The sequence below is a fragment of the Aspergillus eucalypticola genome (genome assembly GCF_003184535.1).
Source record: "Aspergillus eucalypticola CBS 122712 chromosome Unknown BO83scaffold_6, whole genome shotgun sequence".
Classification (NCBI taxonomy): Eukaryota; Fungi; Ascomycota; class Eurotiomycetes; order Eurotiales; family Aspergillaceae; genus Aspergillus; species Aspergillus eucalypticola.
The window spans coordinates 664,697-686,363 of record NW_020290280.1 but is presented as its reverse complement, the minus strand read 5'-3'; the positions used below and the strand labels follow the sequence as shown (position 1 = coordinate 686,363).

The 21,667-nt window shown below is 49.8% G+C and overlaps 8 protein-coding genes across 8 annotated transcripts; 2 read left to right on the top strand and 6 right to left on the bottom strand.

Annotated features, from left to right (window-relative positions):
- Positions 1 to 267: 267 nt before the first annotated feature.
- On the bottom strand, positions 268 to 2,042 carry BO83DRAFT_333329 (C-3 sterol dehydrogenase/C-4 decarboxylase). Its single transcript, XM_025528334.1, has 2 exons — positions 1,361 to 2,042; positions 268 to 1,293 (listed from the first exon to the last, which is right to left on the bottom strand). The coding sequence occupies exons 1-2, from the start codon at positions 1,934 to 1,936 to the stop codon at positions 631 to 633; spliced, it is 1,239 nt and encodes a 412-aa protein (XP_025390638.1). The 5' UTR covers positions 1,937 to 2,042; the 3' UTR covers positions 268 to 630.
- A 250-nt stretch (positions 2,043 to 2,292) lies between these two features.
- On the bottom strand, positions 2,293 to 4,776 carry BO83DRAFT_376384 (ubiquitin-conjugating enzyme E2). Its single transcript, XM_025530699.1, has 10 exons — positions 4,471 to 4,776; positions 4,366 to 4,399; positions 4,156 to 4,250; positions 4,058 to 4,079; positions 3,899 to 3,995; positions 3,829 to 3,840; positions 3,598 to 3,766; positions 2,679 to 3,541; positions 2,586 to 2,620; positions 2,293 to 2,511 (listed from the first exon to the last, which is right to left on the bottom strand). Exons 1-9 carry the CDS (start codon positions 4,501 to 4,503, stop codon positions 2,611 to 2,613), a joined length of 1,335 nt encoding a protein of 444 aa, XP_025390637.1. The 5' UTR covers positions 4,504 to 4,776; the 3' UTR covers positions 2,293 to 2,511; positions 2,586 to 2,610.
- Positions 4,777 to 7,756: 2,980 nt separating this feature from the next.
- Positions 7,757 to 12,319, top strand: BO83DRAFT_215507 (GTPase-activating protein LRG1). Its single transcript, XM_025526762.1, has 7 exons — positions 7,757 to 7,874; positions 7,972 to 8,659; positions 8,717 to 9,419; positions 9,486 to 10,133; positions 10,209 to 11,306; positions 11,367 to 11,653; positions 11,709 to 12,319. Exons 2-7 carry the CDS (start codon positions 8,198 to 8,200, stop codon positions 12,162 to 12,164), a joined length of 3,654 nt encoding a protein of 1,217 aa, XP_025390636.1. The 5' UTR covers positions 7,757 to 7,874; positions 7,972 to 8,197; the 3' UTR covers positions 12,165 to 12,319.
- Positions 12,320 to 13,422: 1,103 nt separating this feature from the next.
- On the bottom strand, positions 13,423 to 15,112 carry BO83DRAFT_333320 (uncharacterized protein). The gene is made up of 3 exons (XM_025528333.1): positions 14,827 to 15,112; positions 14,482 to 14,773; positions 13,423 to 14,423 (listed from the first exon to the last, which is right to left on the bottom strand). Exons 1-3 carry the CDS (start codon positions 14,972 to 14,974, stop codon positions 13,697 to 13,699), a joined length of 1,167 nt encoding a protein of 388 aa, XP_025390635.1. The 5' UTR covers positions 14,975 to 15,112; the 3' UTR covers positions 13,423 to 13,696.
- A 154-nt stretch (positions 15,113 to 15,266) lies between these two features.
- BO83DRAFT_376380 (proteasome regulatory particle base subunit RPN10) lies at positions 15,267 to 16,623 on the top strand. Its single transcript, XM_025530698.1, has 4 exons — positions 15,267 to 15,420; positions 15,477 to 15,515; positions 15,579 to 15,798; positions 15,885 to 16,623. Exons 1-4 carry the CDS (start codon positions 15,395 to 15,397, stop codon positions 16,428 to 16,430), a joined length of 831 nt encoding a protein of 276 aa, XP_025390634.1. The 5' UTR covers positions 15,267 to 15,394; the 3' UTR covers positions 16,431 to 16,623.
- A 101-nt stretch (positions 16,624 to 16,724) lies between these two features.
- Positions 16,725 to 17,704, bottom strand: BO83DRAFT_356270 (trafficking protein particle complex subunit 4). Its single transcript, XM_025529192.1, has 3 exons — positions 17,478 to 17,704; positions 17,296 to 17,418; positions 16,725 to 17,197 (listed from the first exon to the last, which is right to left on the bottom strand). Coding segments are annotated over exons 1-3 (549 nt in total). The 5' UTR covers positions 17,480 to 17,704; the 3' UTR covers positions 16,725 to 16,773.
- A 379-nt stretch (positions 17,705 to 18,083) lies between these two features.
- On the bottom strand, positions 18,084 to 19,346 carry BO83DRAFT_215459 (putative O-methyltransferase). Its single transcript, XM_025526761.1, has 3 exons — positions 19,003 to 19,346; positions 18,255 to 18,926; positions 18,084 to 18,185 (listed from the first exon to the last, which is right to left on the bottom strand). The coding sequence occupies exons 1-3, from the start codon at positions 19,018 to 19,020 to the stop codon at positions 18,147 to 18,149; spliced, it is 729 nt and encodes a 242-aa protein (XP_025390632.1). The 5' UTR covers positions 19,021 to 19,346; the 3' UTR covers positions 18,084 to 18,146.
- Positions 19,347 to 19,740: 394 nt separating this feature from the next.
- On the bottom strand, positions 19,741 to 20,885 carry BO83DRAFT_308133 (isocitrate lyase/PEP mutase family protein; the record flags this gene model as incomplete). The annotated part of the gene is made up of 3 exons (XM_025527356.1): positions 19,741 to 19,803; positions 19,856 to 20,337; positions 20,408 to 20,885. 3 exons carry the CDS (start codon positions 20,883 to 20,885, stop codon positions 19,741 to 19,743), a joined length of 1,023 nt encoding a protein of 340 aa, XP_025390631.1.
- Between the last annotated feature and the right edge of the window lie 782 nt (positions 20,886 to 21,667).

The following is a 21,667-nucleotide window of genomic DNA, read 5'->3' as shown; positions in this document are numbered from 1 at the left end:
GCAGGAATTAGATGATTTTCGCAAATAGGGCCAACATTGAAATATCTAACGTAATTCACTTCCCTTCGGTCCTGTGAGCAAGATAAGATCCATAGCTTCAAGTATAATCTACCGTGTCCTTTCATAGTTAATGACCGGTAGGTTTCTCCGAGAAAGCTTGCCAAAAACATGTATCATCGGCTCGAAAGCCGGACCAAAGATCGAGGAAATGCTTCACCGTATCTCCGGACTCGGGCATATTATTCGGCAGGGTTCGAAATGAAGTAGGCCAATCTGCTCGGGGCGTTGTTACAAAACTTTATTGAGTACCATTCGGGGCTAGAGCCAAGGGGACAGAAGCCGATGGAGTGAGTATACGAGACGCCTCAGTTGATCCCACTCGGAAGATAATGAGGGATCTCGGCATCGCAAGGGTCTCGCAGAATTAGACACCCGGTGTTGGGTCTCATGGCCAGCCCAAAATTGCCTAGGGGTCAGTTAGCAAGGCGTCGTACAAAAGTCCATCCAACTATATACAGGGACAACAAGTATGAGAGAACGCGCCTAAATACGAATCGAGGAGGAATTACTTATATATTACATTAATAAACATATACATCCGTACAGAAACCATCATAGTCTAGCCCGAGATTACAACGCCTTCTTTTCACCGGCCACCCGCTCCTGTTCCACCACATACCCGACTGCACGAGCGAGACCCTCGTACACAGGTACAACAGGTCTATATCCGAGCCGGAACTTGGCCTTGTCGCATGAGTAGTAACGAGTCATACACGAGTAGCGAACGGTTCTTCTAGTTAGACGAGGTGTCTTGCCGAGAAGGCCCAGCACCGTCTCTGCAATTCCGCCAATAGGGCCAAGAACGCCCTCAGGGAGCTCCCACACCTGATGAGGCTCCACAACCTTGCCAGTCAATGCCCAGGCAGCACGTGTCATGTCCCAGAAGTAGACCGGGGAATCGTTCGTAACATTGAACGCTTCGCCGTCAACCCGCTCGTGGTCCAGGGGAGCACCCTGTCCAGCTTCATACCGAGAGTAGGTAGCGAGCAAGCGGTATGCAGCCAAAGTATGAGCGTATGCAATGTTTCCAACGTACGTGAAATCAAACAAGTTGTTGTTCTCGCCTAACTGCATGCGGAGGACGGTCGGGGAGGCTTTGGACGAGTGCTCCAGGACCTTAAAGGTGAAGGTCGTATCCTTCTCACCATAGATACCAGCCGGACGAAGGGCACATGTTACCATCGAGGTTGGAGAGGCGCGGTTATACTTCAAGACGATTTCTTCGGCGTCCGCCTAGGAGGGTGAATCCTGGTCAGTACCTATCCCAAGAACGAAAAAAAAAAAGGGGTACATAACGCACCTTGGTTTCTGAATAATACTCTTGTTGCAATGGCCCCCGGATAAGAGGCCACTCTTCGGTGACGTTGATGAGGTCACTCTGGGTATCGTGCACGACAGAGCTCGAGCTGGTGTATACAAACGCCTTGCACTTTCCGCCCCAGTCACCACGGGCACCGCCCGCAACTTCCACCAAGACTTTGGTTCCATCAACATTGACCTTACGCAACAAGGGCTTGTTCCCTTCCAGAACGTTGGGCGTAGCGGTGTGAATAACAATGTCGGGCTTGACCGCGCGGAAAACGGCCAGCATGGACTCTTCGGACGTGATGTCGCCATCATAATACTCGGCTCCCGGAAGACGGTTGTGGGTCGTTCGCAGGTCGACAACAGCTACTTTCGCGATGCACCGAGGGTATCGATCGCCCAGCTTGGGGTAAACAAATCTGGGGTCATTCTGGGGCTTGGGAAGAGCGACACTGGGATCTGTCTCCGAGGGGAAATTGAGCAACTGATCAACAATGTGCCAACCCACGAACCCGCAGCCACCAACCACTAGGACAGTGCCCAGTTCCATTGTGGGACGTCGAGTAGACATTTTGAGGTATGACAGTAAGCTGTGATATATATAGAGCTAACTATCCGTGGTCGGTGGTTGGGGTAAGAGATAATAAACAGGAGAAATTGCGAGACCTGAAGGTTTGGGGGACGACGATGGTTTCCGCCTCCGGACAGAATCTCCGGGTTAAAGCTCGGACCCCCCGCAAAGAAGCCACACGTGAGTTTCCACTTTATGGAACCGAGATATTTGACTTGGTCCTTATTGTACTTAGTATTGCCCATCCATTCAGTAACGGATCTCATGTTCGATCTGATTACAATTTTTTTAATTAACGGGTCTGGCTTGCAAATTTTAGGGCCATTGCGTCAACTTTCGTACTTCTTATCAACGATCTAGTAAGGAGGCAGATCTTATATGGCCACTACCATGCATTCATCCAAATGGGGACTCTCCTTTCGATTCTTCTAGCACCCGCTACAGAACAGCTGAGATCCTAGTGTTGTATCCCATTAGGGTTTTTTTCCTTCTACGGATAAAGCGGCTTGGAAGTCTGGGAACGGATGCTTAAAGAAGCAAGCAGTGAGGAAGTAGAGGCTCGATACTGAGGTCATCTTAGCCAAGATATCAGTTTTCAAGAAACGGAGCACAGGATCGTTCTAGCTGAGCACCCCACTGACTCACTAACCTAGACCAATATAGGCAGAGGATTTCTATGTTTCGCTGTATTCTTTCATCAATGCGACTGTCTATAAACTCGCCAACGTGGATGGTAACTTACGCGGTCCTTTCTACTGATCGTCGCAATTCTCGGTTATACTTCCTTCGATCTTCCGGTGTTCCCCAAAATAATTTGGTTGCTTCGGGGTTAACAGTAGTTCGTGGGTCATAAGGCGGGTGTTCTTCTTCTAGAGATGCGACTATCCCCTCGATGTGATAACGCATCTCCTCAGTTCGCCTTGGAACGTAGCATAAAACTCCTTCTTTGGACACGCGAATATGAAAGAAAGACGAGGCCTCCAGAAACACACGGGGCTGTTCTTCCGGGAATCGCGGACTCAGATGTATCAGGATCTTGAACATGCCGCCATCCAGTTGCGTCATTGGTCTTCCAAAATATGTGAGCCTCCACATGAATGGGTTCCCCTCGTCAAGATATAGATCAACCGTAATGTTGTTCTGATGCTTGAGGGTTTCAACAATTTGTTCGTACTGTCGTTGCAGGCTGGCTGCAATACCCCATTCTTGCTTTTTGGCCAACTGTCCTTCGACAGCCCAACCGCATGTTTCTCGAAGAATGGCATCTCTGACCACAGCCATCCGCCGTTTTAACTCCGGATAGTCGAAATGGCCATCCATAATATTGTTGCCGCCCTCAAAAGGCATTCTCTGGAATTTGGCTTTGCGGGAGTGTTTCTTCTCTGCAGCAACAAGAGATTGCATGTAGGGCTCGTAATACCACAAGAAACGTCTTTTGCGAAAATCCGCAAACGGGTCAAAAGAAGGCCTCCCATCCTCATAGATGATATTATCATCGCTTTCAGAAGTTGGGTCGGCTAGCGAGTCCGTACTCCCTTTAAGTGTGATGTTGAGCGATGCCTCAAGAGGCTCGAGAACGGCGAGGCGGAGAGTTTCATGGTGTATCTGGAAACATGGTCAAGAATGTTCTAACCTCAGAAGGGTATCTAAGCCCTTATTACCTTGGATACGTAGGCTTCCATGTTCTCTATATCGCTCGGTGACCGTGAGCTTTCATATCCGGGTTCGTTTTCGTAGGGGTTAGCCGACATTAAGCTCTGAATCGAGATAAGAAGAGACTCTAAGCACTGCGCAGACGACCATTGCTCTCCACTTTCACCTCGCCAGGTTCTACAAAGATGTCCGTTAGCCAGGCTCTCGCAGTTGATATGTATAGGCATCTGTATCTGTACCCCAAAATCGATCTATTCATCACCGCTTGATTAGTAGAGATCATGAGCAACTCCGAGAGTCTCAACTCACAGGCAGACCCGGCCAGATGAATAGATGTTGGGATTAAAGCGGCTTCGACCACCGTTAGTGGTCAAGGCGCGGACATTCGGAGATGTGGCTGGGTATTCTGTGAAGCTTAGTCCACTTGTCCACACGTTTATGAATTACCACAAGATGGTGATAATATACCTTTGCCAAATTTGATGAGAAACTAAGGTATATCATGTTGAAGATTAACACAGAGCTCTGTAAAACTGATTGATACTACCGAAGAAGTAGAAACGAACCTCAAAGAAGCCGAACTGATAGGGAGTATCTGGAGGGCCGAGAATGAGAGCGCGGACACTCCGGATATCAGAGTCATCGTAGTATACAGCGAGAGCTAATGCAAAGAATCAGAATGGGAAGGCCAAAGACTATTGTAAGCCAGTGCTAGCATCGACGGGATTCGATGGAACCGATTTCCGACTACTATTAGTAGAGTGTGGAGTACCCACAGAGGTCTGCGCCTTGCTGAATCTGCTTGATTTCCTAAGACCCCGCCAAGGTAAGACGACCCATTAGCCCAGCGAAGCTTAAAAGGATGCGGTGAGGAGTGATACCCTGGTAATACGTAGGATCGCCTGGTCAGACATCCTGACGACCGAGAAAGTCCAAAATGGGAGACGGCTTGACGGGGAGGGGGGGCCCGGGATCACTAAGCTGGAGTGTTGAAGAATCAGGGAGAGACAGAAGCGTGTTGATGGTGGGTATGATCATCAACGCCCGTAACGTAGTTGATGGCGGGGAAACCAGGCAGTGCAGGCTAACTACCAGAGTGAGATGAGTCTGAGTCAATTTTCCAACGGCTCCAGGAACGTAGTAAGAACAGACTGAAGATACTCAAGAACTGGCGAAGAGGCCTAAATCTGACCTGTACGAAGTACTTCTGGCTAGTGCAAAGGCAAAATAGAAGGCTGCATGCTCAGGTGCATGTAAAACAACAATACCCCATGCGACGGCTCTACGGAGTACATGCATGAAACTATGTACTGACTTGCGTATTTAATACATGTCAATGTTCGAGCGCCAATTCACCTGAGTGAATGTTGCAGTTGCGAGACTCTGCTCAAGTCCTCTGCGTCAAGCCTTAGCTTCTATGACTCGATGGCCAATACCAGAACCATCTTTATGAAGAGCATCTGGTAAAGATAAAGGCGATAATAGACCACGATGAGCAAGCCACTACTAGCTGTCACAACTCTTGGCACAAATTGATTCGTACGAGGGCAATGAATACTATGGAGATACACTGTGCATAGAAAGACTACGGAGTACAAAAGGAAGCCTAAGTTAGTAGTCCAGCAAGTTGCATAACTTCCATTAGTTTACTTCATACCGTAGCTAGTAGATAGATACTCGTCCGGGTTTTGATCGACGGATTACTCCATAGTACTTAGTAGTCAGTCTAGCACAACTCTTGCCAGGTCAAGATTGGTCAAGGGGACTGAGGCCACGACCCATGGAAACAGCCCCTGTCTCACCGCCCGCAGAGGTGGAGACTGGACGGATCCGTCCTTGGACGGATGAAGTTTCGAGGAGACAAAAATAAACACACCCAGTGAAAATGAAATAACTCCTCACTACTGACCACTGACAGGACCCTGGTGTTATGCCCGTTTAGGCAAGGCGGGAGGGGTGGAATCATGAATGGCTGGGTTTCCAAAGAGAAACCACCCATTCTTTTCTCTGACTCGCCATTACTACTATCTTCTACTGGACTATCCCCAACCCCTCTTAATCTCATAATCCACCGCGTACAAGCCCCTCAACCTCATTACAGCCAAAAATCCTCGATTGGCTTGTGACTTTCGGGGTCTTGTTCAAGGCTCCTAAAATTTCTGCTGTGCCGATCCTTTTAATTGCCCCTTACATCTCATCTTTTCTGGATCGACGGTGCTTGCCATGATGAAGATTTTGATGCCACCCCGACGGAGTATTCTGGAGTACAGTGCTGTGTATCAAGCCCAATGAGGAACGGTTACCAACCCCGCTGCCAACCAACTTTTCAAGAATTTCCATGTACAACCGGAAAGGTGGTACACCAGCAGGATTGAGAATGCTTCAGGAATGCAAATCCGCAACACGAGTCCCATCGGTATCAAGCCGCAACCTGGCTAACGCCTATTCTCGCTGAGAAGCATGGTTATCGTAAGCAATCCACGGCACCTTGCTCCCTCAAAGTTTCTCATGGTCACAGATATTCTCGGCCTCGTTCGAATCTTGATCTATACTAAAAGAAACCACAGAAGCATGAACTGTTAGGAATCGCAAGTCAGCTTGGGCAGTATGACACTTGGGTGTAATTGGCGAAAGCCGTATGGGACTACAAAACGTTTCTCAGCGTTGGAGAAAGAGTTCTTGGCTCCCTATCTATTATTGAAGCGAAAATTATCCACAGTTGGTGCATTAATCAGAGTAAACGGAATATTTGTAAAATCGTGCGACACATTCGCTAAGGATTCCTAAACCAATACCACCATGAGTGAGAGCTATATTTAAGGTGCCAACTCTAAGATCCGCAGTGAGCATGGTTAGTTATCCTTCATCGCTGCAGAGATTTCTCCGCCCAGTGCGTTGGTCGACAATCGATGAAAAGAGATATGGCGCTGTACATCTTTACCTGTTAGGTCAAGCAGATGGAGTGACTGCTCTTCGCTAGAAAAGGGAGGAGTACAGTAGGGAGCTATTACTCCATGCATGTTTGTTTGGTAAAGCAGCGTATGCTGGCTTCGTAAGTATGTGTTTGCTAAGAAAAACCGTAGTAGTCTAAGGCTTCAGTAGAATAACGAGCGATTGGGCATTCGCCCGCTTCCCCTAAGAATTAGCATTGCCTGATTAGGTAGTTGGCTCTAGCCCGTGATGAATAAGGGGAAGAAGCAGAAAAGGATGCGGGGAATGATCCAACGACCAGAAAGCCGCGTGGGAAAGACGAGGTTCGCCAAAATAGAAGCGCGTGGTGGTAAAGGTATGTATGAAAGGGAAGACCCTCCCCCTCCCCCCCCCCTGGGGATGTCTGAGAGAGGGATTCGACTCTGTTCATCCTTGGGAGAAGAGCATGCACAGCGTCCATGCCGTTCACCTGCCATCACTACCCACTATGGCAGTCGGCATGATCCTGAGGTCTCCACATCCCTGGAAATTACAAGGGTCTGTTTCTGCCAGCACCTCAAAGTGTACTGCCGGGTACCTTGTGTTTCCTAATTTAATTTACCATGAACAAGAAAGAGGGTTGGTAGGCTCAGTAGTTAATGTGCGGAGCGTTTTGTCTGTTTGATAGTATAATCATAACCTCAATATAACTAGTTTATGAAAGATTCTAATTTTGACACGAAACACTTCTCCAATCCAACCACTGAACTTGGGGTGTACCTTGGGCCTCCCCCTAACCTCCCCGTTGTGAACTCTGGAACGATTACCGTGTCTGGTAATACAACCACAAGTGAAGGAGCCATGGAAGCGCCTTCTTTGGCGGTGTGCCAGGCGGTGACCCCTTTCACGTGATGGTCTCTAGCGGGCAACCAGCAACATGAAGCATAGGGGGGCAGAGCGACAACTGCCAGCAGCACACTCACTCTTCCCAAAACACGCGATTTCCTGCCCTCGCTTTCACTCGTTCGAGCTGGCATCCTAGACTCGACTTGAGCCTACTTCCCCTGCTCTGATTTGCCGGCCCGTCTCCCTCGACCTCGGATTCAGGCCGTCCACCAAAAAGTCTCTCTGGAAGGGATTAGGAATGGTTGTGATTCCAGACAGCGCACTCCGCCGCCTGTTGGTCTCACTTTGAGCTCCAACCCTTCCCCATTCCGCTTCCCTCGACGCGGGCGGTTGCGCTTTTGGAGGCACTTCTCCCCAGATCGACTTGAAATTTACCTGCTACTTTGAGCGATTTTATGGTTTTACTTTGATCACGCGCCTCGATTCCTTCCATCGATATTCCCCGCAGGTTTCATCTACATGGCGTGAGGTGAGTTGCTACGGGAAAGCCGTCAATTCTCCTGGACAACCCCGCGCGAACGAATCCCGGAAGATCGCCCCTTATGCTAACATTGTACACTCTGCAGAAGGCAAGTCCTTAAGTTAGACGTGCGACATTAACGACTAGCACCCTGGTTCCTCCGTTTTCGCACTAGATTCTCCTTTCCCCCTCCAGCGTCTACACCAACTGGGCCCTAGTTCACCTGATTGGCACCAGTATCATCTACACTCTCGAGTATCGCCCAGACAAACCCATCCAGCCAGGTCCTACTCTCCCAGATACTTAGCAGAAAGGCATAGTTCTCCACGGACATGCCTCCCGGCGACGTTCCTTTGCCGGACAGCCTCGTGCCGGGCAACGGGGCTGTCCGCCCGAAACTCAACACCAGCGGCTATGGTGGTGGTAGTTATCAGTCGCAAACGCCTACATCTCCCGCAGATAGCAATATTATCTTTGACTCGCCCCGCACAAGGACGGGAGGATGGAATGGCTCCACGAATAGCCCTGTTGAGGGGCCACAGGGCTCTGACAGTCGTATGAGCCGGCGGCTGGAGTCTGGTCACCCAGGCCCCAGAGATCCGTCAACTCCCCGGGATCGCAATGGCTATTGGGACCGATCCACACCGCGAGAGAGATCCCGTCCGAATGGCCGGCCACCGACGAAGTCCCCAGGAAGCTCGTCTCGGATTTGCAAGAAGTGCGGCGAACCACTGACTGGCCAGTTCGTACGGGCTCTGCAAGCAACCTATCATCTCGAGTGTTTCAAGTGCGAGGTCTGTACTCAGGGTTATGAAATCTCCTTAAATCTCAGCTAACTCTTTTGAACATAGGACTGCGGCCAAATCGTGGCGTCAAAGTTCTTCCCTGTCGATGCCGAAGATGGCAGTGGTCAATACCCCCTATGTGAAACGGACTACTTCCGGCGATTAGATCTTCTATGCCATGAGTGTGGTGGTGCTCTGCGTGGCTCGTATATCACCGCCCTGGAACGCAAGTATCACATTGAGCACTTCACCTGTTCTGTTTGTCCCACAGTTTTTGGTGCACAAGACTCTTATTACGAGCATGAAGGGAAAGTGTACTGTCACTTCCACTACTCTACACAGTTCGCACAACGATGCCATGGTTGTCACACAGCAATTCTAAAACAATTTGTGGAGATCTTCCGCAACGGGCAGAATCAGCATTGGCACCCTGAGTGCTACATGATTCACAAGTTCTGGAATGTCCGTTTGGCCCCGACAGGCCAGCCTCTTGAACCGCCGGAAGTCGAGACGGACGCAACGGATGAGGAGCGCAATAGGGTGCGTGAAGAGGAGGACATAATGGAAGAAAAGGTGTATAAAATCTGGAGCATCCTGTCCAGTTTCGAGGAATCATCCGCAGCCTGCATTTCAGATATGCTCCTTCATGTTAGCAACGGCACTTACCTGGATGGTGTCCTTGTCGCCAAGAGGTTCATTGGTCATGTTGATATTCTCTTCTCGGCCATTGATCAGCTTGCGGGACATATCAAGGAACAGGGCATGAAAGGTACGTTGCAATAGCTGATCTCTGCCTTCTATTAGAAACACCAATAGCTAACAATGTTGACTCCAGATCTGGCTTACGGACGTGAAGCAAAGCTTCTGTGCAAGAAGATAGTTGCGTTCTTCGCACTCCTTTCGAAAACACAGGAAACTGGCGTCCGCAAACTCGGCGTTACCCAAGAGCTCCTGTCTCTGGTCACCGGTCTTGCACATTACCTGAAGTTGCTTATTCGCATTGGCTTGCAAGGAGCCCTCAAGCTTGAGCGAGAGCAGCAAGCTTCTCAAGGCCTACACCATTTCCTAGATCATTTGGGAGACTTGGAGACACTCAGGCCGCCTGAAGAAGAGGAGACGCTTGCTGATCTTATGACCGGTGTCGACACTCTCGCCGATCAGCTTTCGGATTGTTGTACGGCCTGCAAAGAGCCTATCGACGACGAATGCGTCATGCTGGGTGATAGCAGGTGGCATATAAAGCCACCCCATCTCACTTGTGCGTCATGCCAGAAGGAGCTGTCTCATACTCTCCAAGATGCGCTGTGGAATCCTAAGGAGAAGCGCTCTTTCTGTACCGATTGCGTTTCTCAGAACGGACTTATGCACGACGTCCAAGGGGGCTTTACCCATATTACGAAGCTCCAGCAATTCGTCTTCCTCCTCAAGGTTGCTCTTGCGCGACTTCTTGCTGTTCTCAGAGCGGGTGGAAGTCTTGGTTCTGGTATGTCATCATGATTTTCGTATATCCTCTTCCTCCTCATAACATCATCTCAATCTCGTCTGACTCATATTCTAGGCGACGCTTCACCCCCACAAGATGGCAACGAAAGCGGTCGCATCCCTCCTGGCGGCGAAATGCGTCGATCAGCGACCAGATCCAAGTCATACGCAAATGCCACCAGAAACGCTCCTGAGGGATCTTCACTTGAACAAACTGTCGGCGAAATGCGTCGTCTACGATCCATCCGGAATGAGCGTACCCTCTCAACTACTTACAAGAAGGCTAGAGCGTCTCGCATCATCGACGGGCCTGAAGGCCGTAGCGTACGACCTGGTTCATCGGGTGGCGAAGGATCAGACCCAAGGGGTCATGGTTTCCAGATTGTAGAAGAAAGAGATGCCAACGGGGAAACGGTCACCGAGCTGACGTTTGGCAACCAGGATGCATTGACGTTGGACGACATACCCAGAATCGTTGCTGCCGAGCAAGCTAAAGAGCAGCGTCCCAACGCCTACAAACACGCCGGCACCAAGCTGGTTGGTACCACTGAACCACTTCCCAAATACAATTATGGCCATCAGCGTGGCGTATCTGGTGCAGGTCTTGACCAGCACATTATCGAACAAGGTGGCAGGACTAAGAAGTATTTCTCTGAGCTTTCTGCTTTGGAATACTTTATTGTCCGGCACGTTGCTGTCTTGTCCATGGAGCCTTTGTTGAGTGAATATTTCACGCTAGAGGAGCTACTCTCCTTGATCGAATCACGAAAGCCTACCATATGGAACATCTTCGGCCGCGCCTTTAATAAAGAAGGCAAGAAGGTTGGGAAGAAGAAGGGCGTGTTCGGGGTAAACTTGGATTTCCTCGTTGAAAGAGAGGGCACTGAATCTAGTCACGGTGTGGGTCCAGGGCAGCTTCGCATTCCCGCCTTGGTCGACGACGCTGTGTCCGCCATGCGCCAAATGGATATGTCCGTGGAAGGTGTCTTCCGAAAGAACGGCAATATCAGGCGCTTGAAGGACATCTCTGAAATGATTGACAACAAATATGAACAGGTGGACATGACGAAGGAGAATCCTGTCCAGATTGCAGCGCTGTTGAAGAAGTTTCTTCGCGAGATGCCTGATCCTCTGCTTACATTCAAGCTCCATCGTCTATTTGTTGTTTCACAAAGTAAGTGACTGACGGTCCTGGTTGATATTGTAGCCTTCATTACTTACCACTGTATCACAGAACTACCCGACCCTGAGAAGCAAAAACGTGTATTGCATCTTACATGCTGCCTTCTTCCCAAGGCTCATCGGGATACTATGGAAGTACTTTTTGCTTTCCTTAACTGGACTTCATCTTTCTCGCACGTCGATGAAGAGTCCGGTAGTAAGATGGACATACACAATCTCGCGACAGTCATGACACCCAATATTCTCTACCCCAATGCGAAAAATAGCACGGTGGATGAGAGTTTCCTGGCAATTGAAGCCGTTAATTGCCTGATTACATACAACGATACCATGTGCGAGGTTTGTTCCCTTCGATCTCGAACGTTGTCTTCATATACTCATGGTTTCTGGACAGATACCCGAAGATCTACAGTCGGTCCTTAGCGACACAACTTTCTTCAAGGAAAACACCGAAGTCACAACAAAGGAAATACTTCGACGCTACGGCGACATCGCGCGCGGAAGCTTTTCTCCCAAGGCGAGCAATGGTGGCGAAACCGTTACAATTACGAACTCGAACCGCGCTGCCAATATCCCAACTTCTGCCCGTATTGAGACAGATCCCTCCCAGGACACGGCATGGCAGATGCAAAGCTCAGTTCGCCATGTCCAAAGCCCCGGTGGTCATCAGCACTCGACCAGTGGTACTCCACAAGCTGGCACAGAACTGGCCCCTACAGCCTCCAGTGACTATCGTGAGAGAAGCACCAGTAATGGCAGCCAGCAGAACCCTATGCAAGCCGAAGGACAGTCTCAGCCAATGCCATACAGGGCTCGTCCCGGTGCTGGGCCCATGGGAGTTGCTGGCTAGTTCTTCGCCATTTCATGCTCTTGATGCCAACCCGCCCGTTGCTTCTCTGCATACTTTCGAAGACATTTACCAATGCATTACCCGCCTCTACATCCTAGTGATAGCTCTTGGCGTATTCTTGGACCGTTCAGCGTTCTTTCGATTTAATAAGGTTGGATGGAGTTTGTTCTCCTTTTAAAATGAGATGATTTCCAGGGTTTAGTTAGATGATCGGCTGACAGCTTCTCCTGATGGATCGAGGCTTTTCTAATTGCTTTTCTGTTGCGCACTGACTGCGTGGAGTGCATTGCATTCGGTTGTGAGTCTCGACATGATTCACTCACTACCGCCTATAATTTGGATTTCAACCGCGCGCAAGTGGCCACAGGAGCCTCTGCCCGTTCGGGTTGGCTATTTCTGGGATCTGGGTGTTGTTTTCGATTCCTACTTTCCTGGCATTCTACTTGCATTAACAGTTAAGACCCAGCGTGGGCATTCTCTCCTGGCATCTTTCTTTCCTTTGCTCTTTGTTGTTCCTTACATCACTTGCGTCTTCCTGGCGTTGCGCCTCTCTTAACTTGCTACCGATCGAGATGTGAGACTATCGAGATCCTCTGTTTGCCCTTGATTTCCTTTGTCAGCCAGTCTGATGACTGCGAAGATACCTGTGCTGAGTCATACATTCAGTTCGTTTCTCTTTTTCTATTTTCTCTTCTTGCTTCACTTCTTCTACCCCCCCTATTTACATTCTACCCATACGACTTAACTTTTTTTTTTCTTCTCTTTTCTTCTGATATCCCGAATTGTTCGTGACTGGTTCTATCACATCCATGTCTACATGTGATGCTGTTTTCCTCGAGAACAGGAGGTGTAATTTACATACAATTGTGAAAGGAATGCCATAGTGCCAACTCTGTTAAGGTGCGCAAAGTTGTGTGCTGCTTGCTACTTGCTCCTTGTAAGCGGCCCATGTTTCGAGAACCAATGTAATCAGTATCCCGAAAAGTGAGATTTTGGAAAAAAAGATGTTTCTCCAGTGGGTATTTGTTGGTCTTTAATGCTAGCTGGCAACAATCTAAGCATGGTCATTACGGTGGATGCATAGTACTAAAACAGTTCATATAGAGAACCTTGTCCGCAATTGCTCCCAATTCTATTACACTACTTTGGTTATCAAGGATAGTATGTAGTACTGCTACTATAGCCCGTGAAGGCTGCTTTGCTCTGCTTACCATAGTTACGAGCAAGATCAATGAAGATAGAAATGTTTTGGATACTCGAAAGAAAACCACTTGGATTTCGGCGATAGTTAATCAATAAGCGGCAGAATCAAGAAAGAGAAACAGAATCACAATGCCAGCATGGTCAGAAAGGGACCTAATTGAGAAAAAGGGACGAGAAAAACTCCAATTGTACACCAGTTAATCCCTTCCATATTATGATACCGTCCTGAGATAATACACTCCTTTACTCCATGTCCCTCCAGATAAGGCAATGAATGAAACAAAACATGCTAACTTGAAAGGGGTTGATTTAACTTGAGGATACAGCGCTTACGCGCGTTTCCGAAGGACTCTACGAGCTGCAGTTGGAGCTGCATCACTACCGGCAGGAGTGGGAGCTCTCTTGCTGGTAGCGGAAGTTGTATTTCTCTTCGCGGTCGCGGAGGTTGCTTGGCTCCGGGCGACTGTTGTCTTCTTCGCGGTCGCGCTTGAAGTCGATGCTGTCGTTGCCTTCCGGGCACCGGCACCTGTCCTTGTTGGCTTGGCAACGGTTGTTCCGGACGATGCGGACGATGACACACTGCCTCTGCGTTCGAGCTGGCGAGTTGCTGGCCTTGGCAGTGGTGACCGTGTGGTTTTGCTAGTAGCTGTGGCGGCTCGGCTGGCGGGTCTCTTGGCCTGTGATGGGGGTCTGTTGTCCTTGATCGATGTGGAGGTGCTCTTGACTGGCCGGATGCGAGTGTTGTCTGCCAGTGAGGGAATGCTAGCGGATGTAGATTTGAGTGGGCTGGTGGGTTTCAAAGGCGACATGGGTCTTGCAAGGTAGGAAGAGTTCGTGGGCTTCTCGGGTGAGGCGCGTAGCGGCGAATGTGGATATGTTCTGGAGTTGGACGTCTTGGGAGAGAGAATTCTGTAGTCTGCACCCCTCATCTCCTGGGACACAACACGCGAAGTACCGGCAGCGGCACCAGGTCCACGTCTCTTGGGATTCTTGAGGACATCGAGCTGTTCGCCAGCTGCAGGGGCGTTTTCCTTGTCGGAATAGATCTCTCCGTGGCTGGATGGTCGAGTCAGCTAAGCTCAACAATACACAGTTGTGCATGTTCAGGCCGTACCTTTGCTTCTTGACTCTGCGGGCACTGGGGCTAGCAGCAGAGGCCTTGCGCACATTGGGGCTAACAGAAACGGTTCTAAAACTCCTTGACGCCTTGGCTGGGCTGAGGAGTTTCCGTGGAGAGAGATTCGCTTGTTGGGCCCGGATAGAGGCCATGTGTTTCTCCAGAAGCTCACCCATTGTCGCCTTACGAAGAGCAACGGGAATCCGATTCACGCGTCTTTCAATCCGTGCTCGAAGGTCGTTCGCCTGGAGGGCATACTGTGCGCGAAGTTTGCGGGCGCGCTCGGTGACTGTGGCCATGTTAGTGGGATTTAAAGATAAGCGAGATATCGAGAGAGCGCACGTTCGAGCTGCAAGTTGTCAATCAAAGCTTGCTTTTGTCTGCGGGTAATTCGAAGCTTCTTCCGAGGAGGGCTGTTCTCAGGTGTCCTTGCTTCGTCATTGTGGGACGCGTCTTCGGGAGACTTGCGTTTGGCAGTGACTGAAGTCATTGGGCGCAATCGTGAATAGGCGAGGTGGGTGGTGAGCAACAGCGATGAAAGGAGTAATAGGTGAGCTGAATTGCGTGTAATGTGTTGTGTGGAGGAGTTGGGGCGGAAGGGATGGAAGTCGAGAGACGGAGGGGAGCGCGTTGGAGTGAGTTCTGGAGGAAAGCGGATGGCGGAGAGGATAAACAAGCGCTGACTTAATTCGTGGTTAGCTCCGATCGGGACGGTGTGACATCTGCGTCCTCAGCAGCAGCAGCTCCATCATCATCCCTCCTCCGCCAACCTCCATCATCCACTTCCCCCCATCGCTTTCCTTACTCCCACGCTCAGAACATACACTTCTCAGGAATTCTTGCTTCTTTCCAAATTTGATTGATCATACACATACATTTCTAGCATCAACCCCGCCGGTCTCCTTCCAAGATGTCGCTCGAAGCTACCATGATCATGTCCGTCTAGCCACCTCATCCCAATCTCTGTGCGCACCTACTAATACCATCTACAGTGTCGACAATAGCGAAAGCAGCAGGAATGGAGATTATACGTAAGTTGCCTGTTCTGAACTACCCAGAATCGACCGCCTGGTTCCGTTTCTAACAGCTGCCAGCTCGACACGATGGCAAGCTCAGATCGACGCCGTGAGCGTCATTCACACCACTAAGATGCGCGTGCACCCTCAGTCTGCTGTCGGCCTTATGAGCATGGGTGGAAAGGGTCCCGAGGTCCTGTCGACATTTACCACCGACTTTGGTGGTATCTTGGCCGGTCTGCATCGCACGAAGATCCATGGCACTGCCCACCTCAGCTCCAGTATACAAGTGGCCGGTGTATGTTTTTCAAACAACCCCATCATCTCTTTATATAGACATTGTACTTTTTATGGGAACGATTGCTAACCAGGTGATTCGCAAAGCTTGCCCTCAAGCACCGCTCCGAGAAGTCCCAGAGACAGCGCATCATCGTGTTCTCCTGCTCCCCCATCGAAGAAGACGAGAAGACATTAGTGAAGCTGGCCAAGAAGATGAAGAAGAACAACGTTTCCATCGACGTGATTGCCTTCGGAGATCTGGAGTCCGATCAGACTAAGAAACTGGAGGCATTTGTCGAGAACGTCAAGGGTGGCGACGGCTCTAACCTCGCCATCATTCCCCCGGGCCCCAACTTGCTGAGTGAGGAGCTTCAGGTCACTCCCATCCTCGGTGGGGACAGTTCCGGTGCCGATGGTGCAGGTCCTGAAGGCGGTGATGGCGCCTTTGGATTCGAGGATGCGGCTGAGAACGACCCCGAACTGGCATTCGCCCTCCGTCTATCTCTGGAAGAGGAGAAGAACCGGCAAGAAAAGGAGAAGCGGGACCGGGAGGAGCAAGAGCGCAAAGCCAACTTGGACAACATTCCCGAGGAGGGCTCCAGCGGGAGCAAAGACAAGAAAGAGGATGGTGACAAGATGGACACTGCTTAATGTGGAGACCAGAACAACCTCCTGGATGATTTGATGCATACCCGGCGTTTTTAATGTACTTTCGTTTTCTTGCTGTAATTGTAGAAAGCGGTTGGTTCTCCGGCAACTCGCTTTTGAAACGGATGCGATCTAATATGCAGATCTATCGCCATCGTAACTTGTTGTTCCATGATACAAACTATGACGCCCAGATATCAAACATGCCCATGCATGCAACCGCAAAACCAAAAGCGAAATTATAATAACAAAGAAAAAAGTATCAATCACAACCCCACCACCACCACCACCACCACCACCACATCGAAACCTCGATAATGAAATCCACGTAGCCCAATCCCATCAATCAAGTCCTCCCCCTCAACCAACCCTGCAAATTCCGATCAAACGCCTCACACCTCACCGGCATTTCCAACTGATAGAACGGATTCTTCATAACAAAGTCCGCATACAATTCATATATCTTCTTCATAACCACCTCGATATTCGCCATTAACGGATCCGTAAACAAGAGGAACTTGGTGCCCGTCAACGTCTGAAAGCACGTTAATCGGAACTTGTCCGTTTCTAGACACTCGAGACCCGTCGCCGGTACTCCGGGGTTCGGGTACGAGTATGAAGCTGTAGAAGAGGTAGGGGTTGATGATGTGGCGGAGGGAGAAACGACATTGTTGGGGGAAGGTGTGGTCGCGGTGGTGGGTGTTGTTGCGAGTGCTGCGGCGGGGGCGAGGGGGAGCTTGGGGGTGATGGAGCGGGTGATGGCGTGGACACTGTACAATCAATAAGAAGAGATAATTAGTAGGTGACTCTTATGAGAACCTATATGTAGTAGGGAGGATGTAGCTGTTGGATTGGCTGGTGTGCGTACCCATGAAACGTGCCCGCCAGGACGAGGTAGTCGTTTGTCGAGAGCTTGCGCAGACCTGGTTGGAATTCGCGCTGGTAGACAAGCCCGCCGGCTTTGTTGATTATTATGAGGGAGAATACGGCCCTAGATGGGGATTGTTAGGAGTTGGGTTTTTGCTGGAGGGGGTTTTGGTTGCGACGTACATTGCGGAGGAGGGGGCTCGTGATGGTGATTATAGGTCGGGCGTCCGGACAAGTGTTGTTGTCCTTTTATGCAGGGCGTCAGGATGTTGGCGCATGCAGCATCACTTGGTTTTGCTTGTTGTGGATAGGTATGGTGATGGTAGAGGGGGATTGTTTGTGTGTTTGCGCATTCACATCGTAATTGTTGTTGGTGTCATCATAGCATGGGCGTCTTTGCCGGAGACATTGCGGAGTGCGCTGCTTGTTGGTTGGGTTGTCTATACTGCACCTAGTTGTTCAGGGTGGTTGTGTCTTCACCGCCCTGGAGTAGGGGGGTGCCAGCCGATAGTGTGCTTATGTTCATACATTGTTGTCGAGTTTTAGATGGCGGCATTGTTCTCGCAGCTAAACCATGTAGAAAGACATTCTGAAGTTACATTGCTCGTGAGCTTATTTTCTAGGTGTTACGGATATAGTGGTTTATCAGTACTTCTACTTCGGAAATCGAGAAACTATGCCAGTATTATCAGTAAGTCGAATTTGCAAGATCAACCTGCTATCTTAACGGATGATATCAAGCTTCCAAAACAACGCAACATACAAAAACTGGCATACATGATACTAAATCTTAACGTTCATTATCATAATAACCAGTATCTCATTCCCTCTCAAACCCAGACTCATACCCCCTCAAGGAGCCGCCACAACAGTAGAGACCTCCACCATATTCTGCAGTCCTAATTAGCCAACATCCACAACCCAAACAGCGCAACAACACAAGAACTGGATCAAACTTACCGGTCTGTTCTCAACAATATGCTCCGACGGCACCGACTTCGTCACATACTTCACGGATCCCTCCCCACCTCGTCCCCCAGCTCTCAAATACTCCAAATAATCCGGCGCTCCCGGAAAATCCGTGTTATCAGCAATAACACTCGATCCGACTCTAAAGAGGCCCAAATCCTCACACAGCTTCAAATCACTTAGGTAGAACTTCTCCCAGTGATCAAAGAAAGCCATATCGACGCCTCCCTTCACAATCTTGCCCTCCTCAACCAGCTTCGCCAATGACTCCGACGCAGGCCCCACCATCACATGCACAATGTCCTCAACGCCTGCCACGCGGATTATGTCCCTCGCTACGCTCGCCACCTCCTCGCTGAGCTCGAAGGTGTAGACGTGCAGCCCCTCGGTGGAGGGACCGTGCAGGTCGCGGAGAATGGCAGCCCATGCGACGGCGGAGCACCCGATGTAGGTGCCAAATTCGATGACAACTTTGGGTGGGTACTCCATGGATGTTAGGGCTTCTTTGGCTACGTTGAGCTTGGCTTGCTTGAAGTTCATGAGGCGTGCGGTGCGGCTGAAGAGGTCGAGGGCTTGGTACACGGCCCAGGGGTTGTTGTTTAGGGCATCGCTGGGCTGGGAGAGGATGTAGTCCCGGGCTAATTGGGCGTTGGTTTGGAGGACCTAGTGTAGAGAGGTATTAGATCGGAGGGGATTGCAGAAGGGTTGAGGCAGGCTTTGCTTGTTGTTGGGGACTTACGGTGTCTTGGGAGGCCATTGTTGTGTTTGAGGAAATAGTAGGTTGTACTGTGAAAGTAAATTCTGGGTCAGGGTATGAAGACAGATGTAGCTGTTTGGAGTAGTAGATGTTCAAATGATACACCTATGTCTGTTGATTTTAAGCATTTAGAGCACCGGTGCTGGCAGTGGGTATTTATACCATAATGCTGCTACGTTCAACGTAGAGAACCATTGTTCTACTCTGTCATCGCTACATTGCTGCGCCACTACTTCTCCGATGTTATCTCCGATTATATCATCGCCTCGGAGGGGCTCACAACTTTTGTGGATACCATCGGTCAATACATATAGCCATAGGGCTGGCTGGTGGGCTGAACGCCCCAGGCCGCGAATTTGTCGAGCCGGAGCCTAATCTGTAAGTGGTATTTAAAGCCGAGTCCCGGTCTCAAATGCCCTTTACGGATCTGAACGCCGAGTGGCTTAAAGCCGAAGTGGGCCATCAGCCCCGCCAGCAGTTGAGGATTCAACCGCATCAAACTTTTGGCTTGACATGAATATGGGTCATTCGCGTGTATGTGCTGTTCGGATGATATCATATCTCAGTGCTATTCGCTAATTCATTGTTTTGCTTGTTTTGTAGTATTCGCGCCGAGCTAGGCAAGAATCGGGGTCGTCGATGTTCAGAGTCCATGTCCGCGGAGCCGACTTCGGGTAATTCAGTCAGGCAAGTTCCAATTTGGTGTAGGTTGTGCCATGATCAAGCGGTTTTGGGAGGGTTTGTGAGACCTTCCTCATCATACTCATATCTTGACTCCAAATCCTACGTGAAAAGATCAGCATACGAGCCCGCAAGCTAGTGAGACTAAACTTACCCAATACTTGTTGAACCCAACACCCTCACAGACATCAGAGTACCCAAGTATCATAGGCGGTGCCCCAGTCATTAGACTGCGCTTTAATCCATCCAAAGCCTCCCGAATGCCCTTAAGCCTTGCAGCTACCAGTGTCCAGGGGTATGCGACAGCTGCAAACCCTAACTCTGCTAGCTCCTTAGCAGATAAGTTCTCCGATTTTCCACCCTCAATTATATTAGCAAGCAAAGGGATATCCAGTTCCTCTGCACACCTTCTCATGGCTTCTCTGTCAGGTAACGCCTCAACAAAGACGCCATCTGCTCCTATGCGCTTGAACTCTTTCGCCCGAGTCATCGCTTCGTCCCACCCGTGGATCAATGAATCCGTCCTTGCTAAGATGAATATATCCCGTCCCTGATTACGTGCATCAACAGCAGCCTGTATCCTCGCATAGGCTTCGCCTCGAGATACAACTGATTTACCCTTTGTATGGCCGCATCCTGTACAGAGATTCCGTCAGACTTGACCCAGTCTATCACGAAGACGCATCTTCAAAGAACCAATACATACTCTTCGGCCATGTCTGATCCTCGATCATCACGCCCGCTGCACCCGCCGCAGCAAAACACTCCACAGTGCGTCGCACATTCATAGGACTCCCGTACCCGGTGTCTCCATCCACCATGATTGGTATACTCGTCACACGAACTATTTCCTGGATCCGGGCGGACATTTCTCCCATGGCAATGTACCCGGTATCAGGGAGTCCATGGGAGGCTGCCACAGCGAATCCGGAAATAAATATCATAGGGAAGCCGGCTTCTTCTATCAATCGCGCAGAAAGGCCGTCGTAGCCACAGGGGTGGGCTATGATTTTGGTAGGATCTCGGTGAGCTTCTAGCCACATTGTACGTAGACGAGAGGTCTGTGCAGATGGGATATTGCCGCGGACATTCTCGAGTGTCAATGTGGTGGTATTATTTTGTGTTTCGATGTGATCGGAGGTGTCGAATTGGAACGGGTATGGAGCGGGGTTTTGCGAAGCCATGTTGGAATAGAGATTGAGTTAGGCTGCTTGAAAGGCCTTCAGGATCTAATGTGTGCTAAGAGGGATGATCTTCACGGATAGTATGATTTGAATTTACTGCAGAATGTTGGTTAAGTGGTGGCCGAGTAGTTATGTGCAAGTAGATAGCCGGGAGACTGGAACCCACCCCGCGTTGACGTTGAAACCCCCGCACGCGTCATAGCCTGCCCGTCGGAGTATTCGATGGCTGGTTTCTGCCAACAGTCAACACGTACCCAGTCTTCACCACATGGGATATCAAAGCAGTAACGGCACAGATCTGGACTGCAATTGATGAGATTTCCGTGGAAATATTCTTCTGTGTATCACGAATACGCTCTTACAATTTACTAGCGAGACTATTCTCTTAACCCAATGTCCAAAAGCAAGCCAGGGTTTGACCAGCATTGATGGGCTAGCTACACTACCGCTAAAATAAAGCTTCTATGACTACCCGTGTCTAGGCAACAATCCGATCCTATCTGTTTTCGGTACAACTATCTGCTCCTCTGGAAGAAGATGTCTAAGCCCTGTTGGATCCAACGGCAAATTCAATGGCTGTCAGAAATATATTGGCCACCGCTGCGCCCCAGAATAGCAATTGGGAAGATCGGCATTGTTCTCGACACGAGCCTATAAATCTGTGACATCACTATCATCGCGCTGCTCGGTACCGGTCCCAAAGAAAGTCCCGGGCGTCTAAACAAGAGCACGGAGTATACACCCAGCGAGGGCCGGAAATAGAAATAACAATAAAAAAAAAA

Excerpts from the sequence above, each read along its gene's own strand:
- BO83DRAFT_333329 (XM_025528334.1), bottom strand. The coding sequence starts at position 1,936 with ATGTCTACTCGACGTCCCACAATGGAACTGGGCACTGTCCTAGTGGTT. Across the intron at positions 1,294-1,360 it reads AGTATTATTCAGAAACCAAG|GCGGACGCCGAAGAAATCGT; the intron begins GTGCGTTATGTA and ends TCACCCTCCTAG.
- BO83DRAFT_376384 (XM_025530699.1), bottom strand. The coding sequence starts at position 4,503 with ATGTCTGACCAGGCGATCCTACGTATTACCAGG. Across the intron at positions 4,080-4,155 it reads ATCAGTTCGGCTTCTTTGAG|TTTCTCATCAAATTTGGCAA; the intron begins GTTCGTTTCTAC and ends GATATACCTTAG. Across the intron at positions 3,996-4,057 it reads TCTCATCAAATTTGGCAAAG|AATACCCAGCCACATCTCCG; the intron begins GTATATTATCAC and ends TAAGCTTCACAG.
- BO83DRAFT_215507 (XM_025526762.1), top strand. The coding sequence starts at position 8,198 with ATGCCTCCCGGCGACGTTCCTTTGCCGGACAGCCTCGTGCCGGGCAAC. Across the intron at positions 8,660-8,716 it reads TCGAGTGTTTCAAGTGCGAG|GACTGCGGCCAAATCGTGGC; the intron begins GTCTGTACTCAG and ends TTTTGAACATAG. Across the intron at positions 10,134-10,208 it reads GGGTGGAAGTCTTGGTTCTG|GCGACGCTTCACCCCCACAA; the intron begins GTATGTCATCAT and ends CTCATATTCTAG.
- BO83DRAFT_333320 (XM_025528333.1), bottom strand. The coding sequence starts at position 14,974 with ATGACTTCAGTCACTGCCAAACGCAAGTCTCCCGAAGACGCGTCCCAC. Across the intron at positions 14,774-14,826 it reads TGACAACTTGCAGCTCGAAC|TCACCGAGCGCGCCCGCAAA; the intron begins GTGCGCTCTCTC and ends ACATGGCCACAG. Across the intron at positions 14,424-14,481 it reads CGCAGAGTCAAGAAGCAAAG|CCACGGAGAGATCTATTCCG; the intron begins GTACGGCCTGAA and ends TCGACCATCCAG.
- BO83DRAFT_376380 (XM_025530698.1), top strand. The coding sequence starts at position 15,395 with ATGTCGCTCGAAGCTACCATGATCAT. Across the intron at positions 15,421-15,476 it reads CTCGAAGCTACCATGATCAT|TGTCGACAATAGCGAAAGCA; the intron begins GTCCGTCTAGCC and ends TACCATCTACAG. Across the intron at positions 15,799-15,884 it reads CCAGTATACAAGTGGCCGGT|CTTGCCCTCAAGCACCGCTC; the intron begins GTATGTTTTTCA and ends TGATTCGCAAAG.
- BO83DRAFT_356270 (XM_025529192.1), bottom strand. Across the intron at positions 17,198-17,295 it reads CTGGCGGGCACGTTTCATGG|TGTCCACGCCATCACCCGCT; the intron begins GTACGCACACCA and ends TTGATTGTACAG.
- BO83DRAFT_215459 (XM_025526761.1), bottom strand. Across the intron at positions 18,186-18,254 it reads ATATTGTTGAGAACAGACCG|AATATGGTGGAGGTCTCTAC; the intron begins GTAAGTTTGATC and ends TTAGGACTGCAG.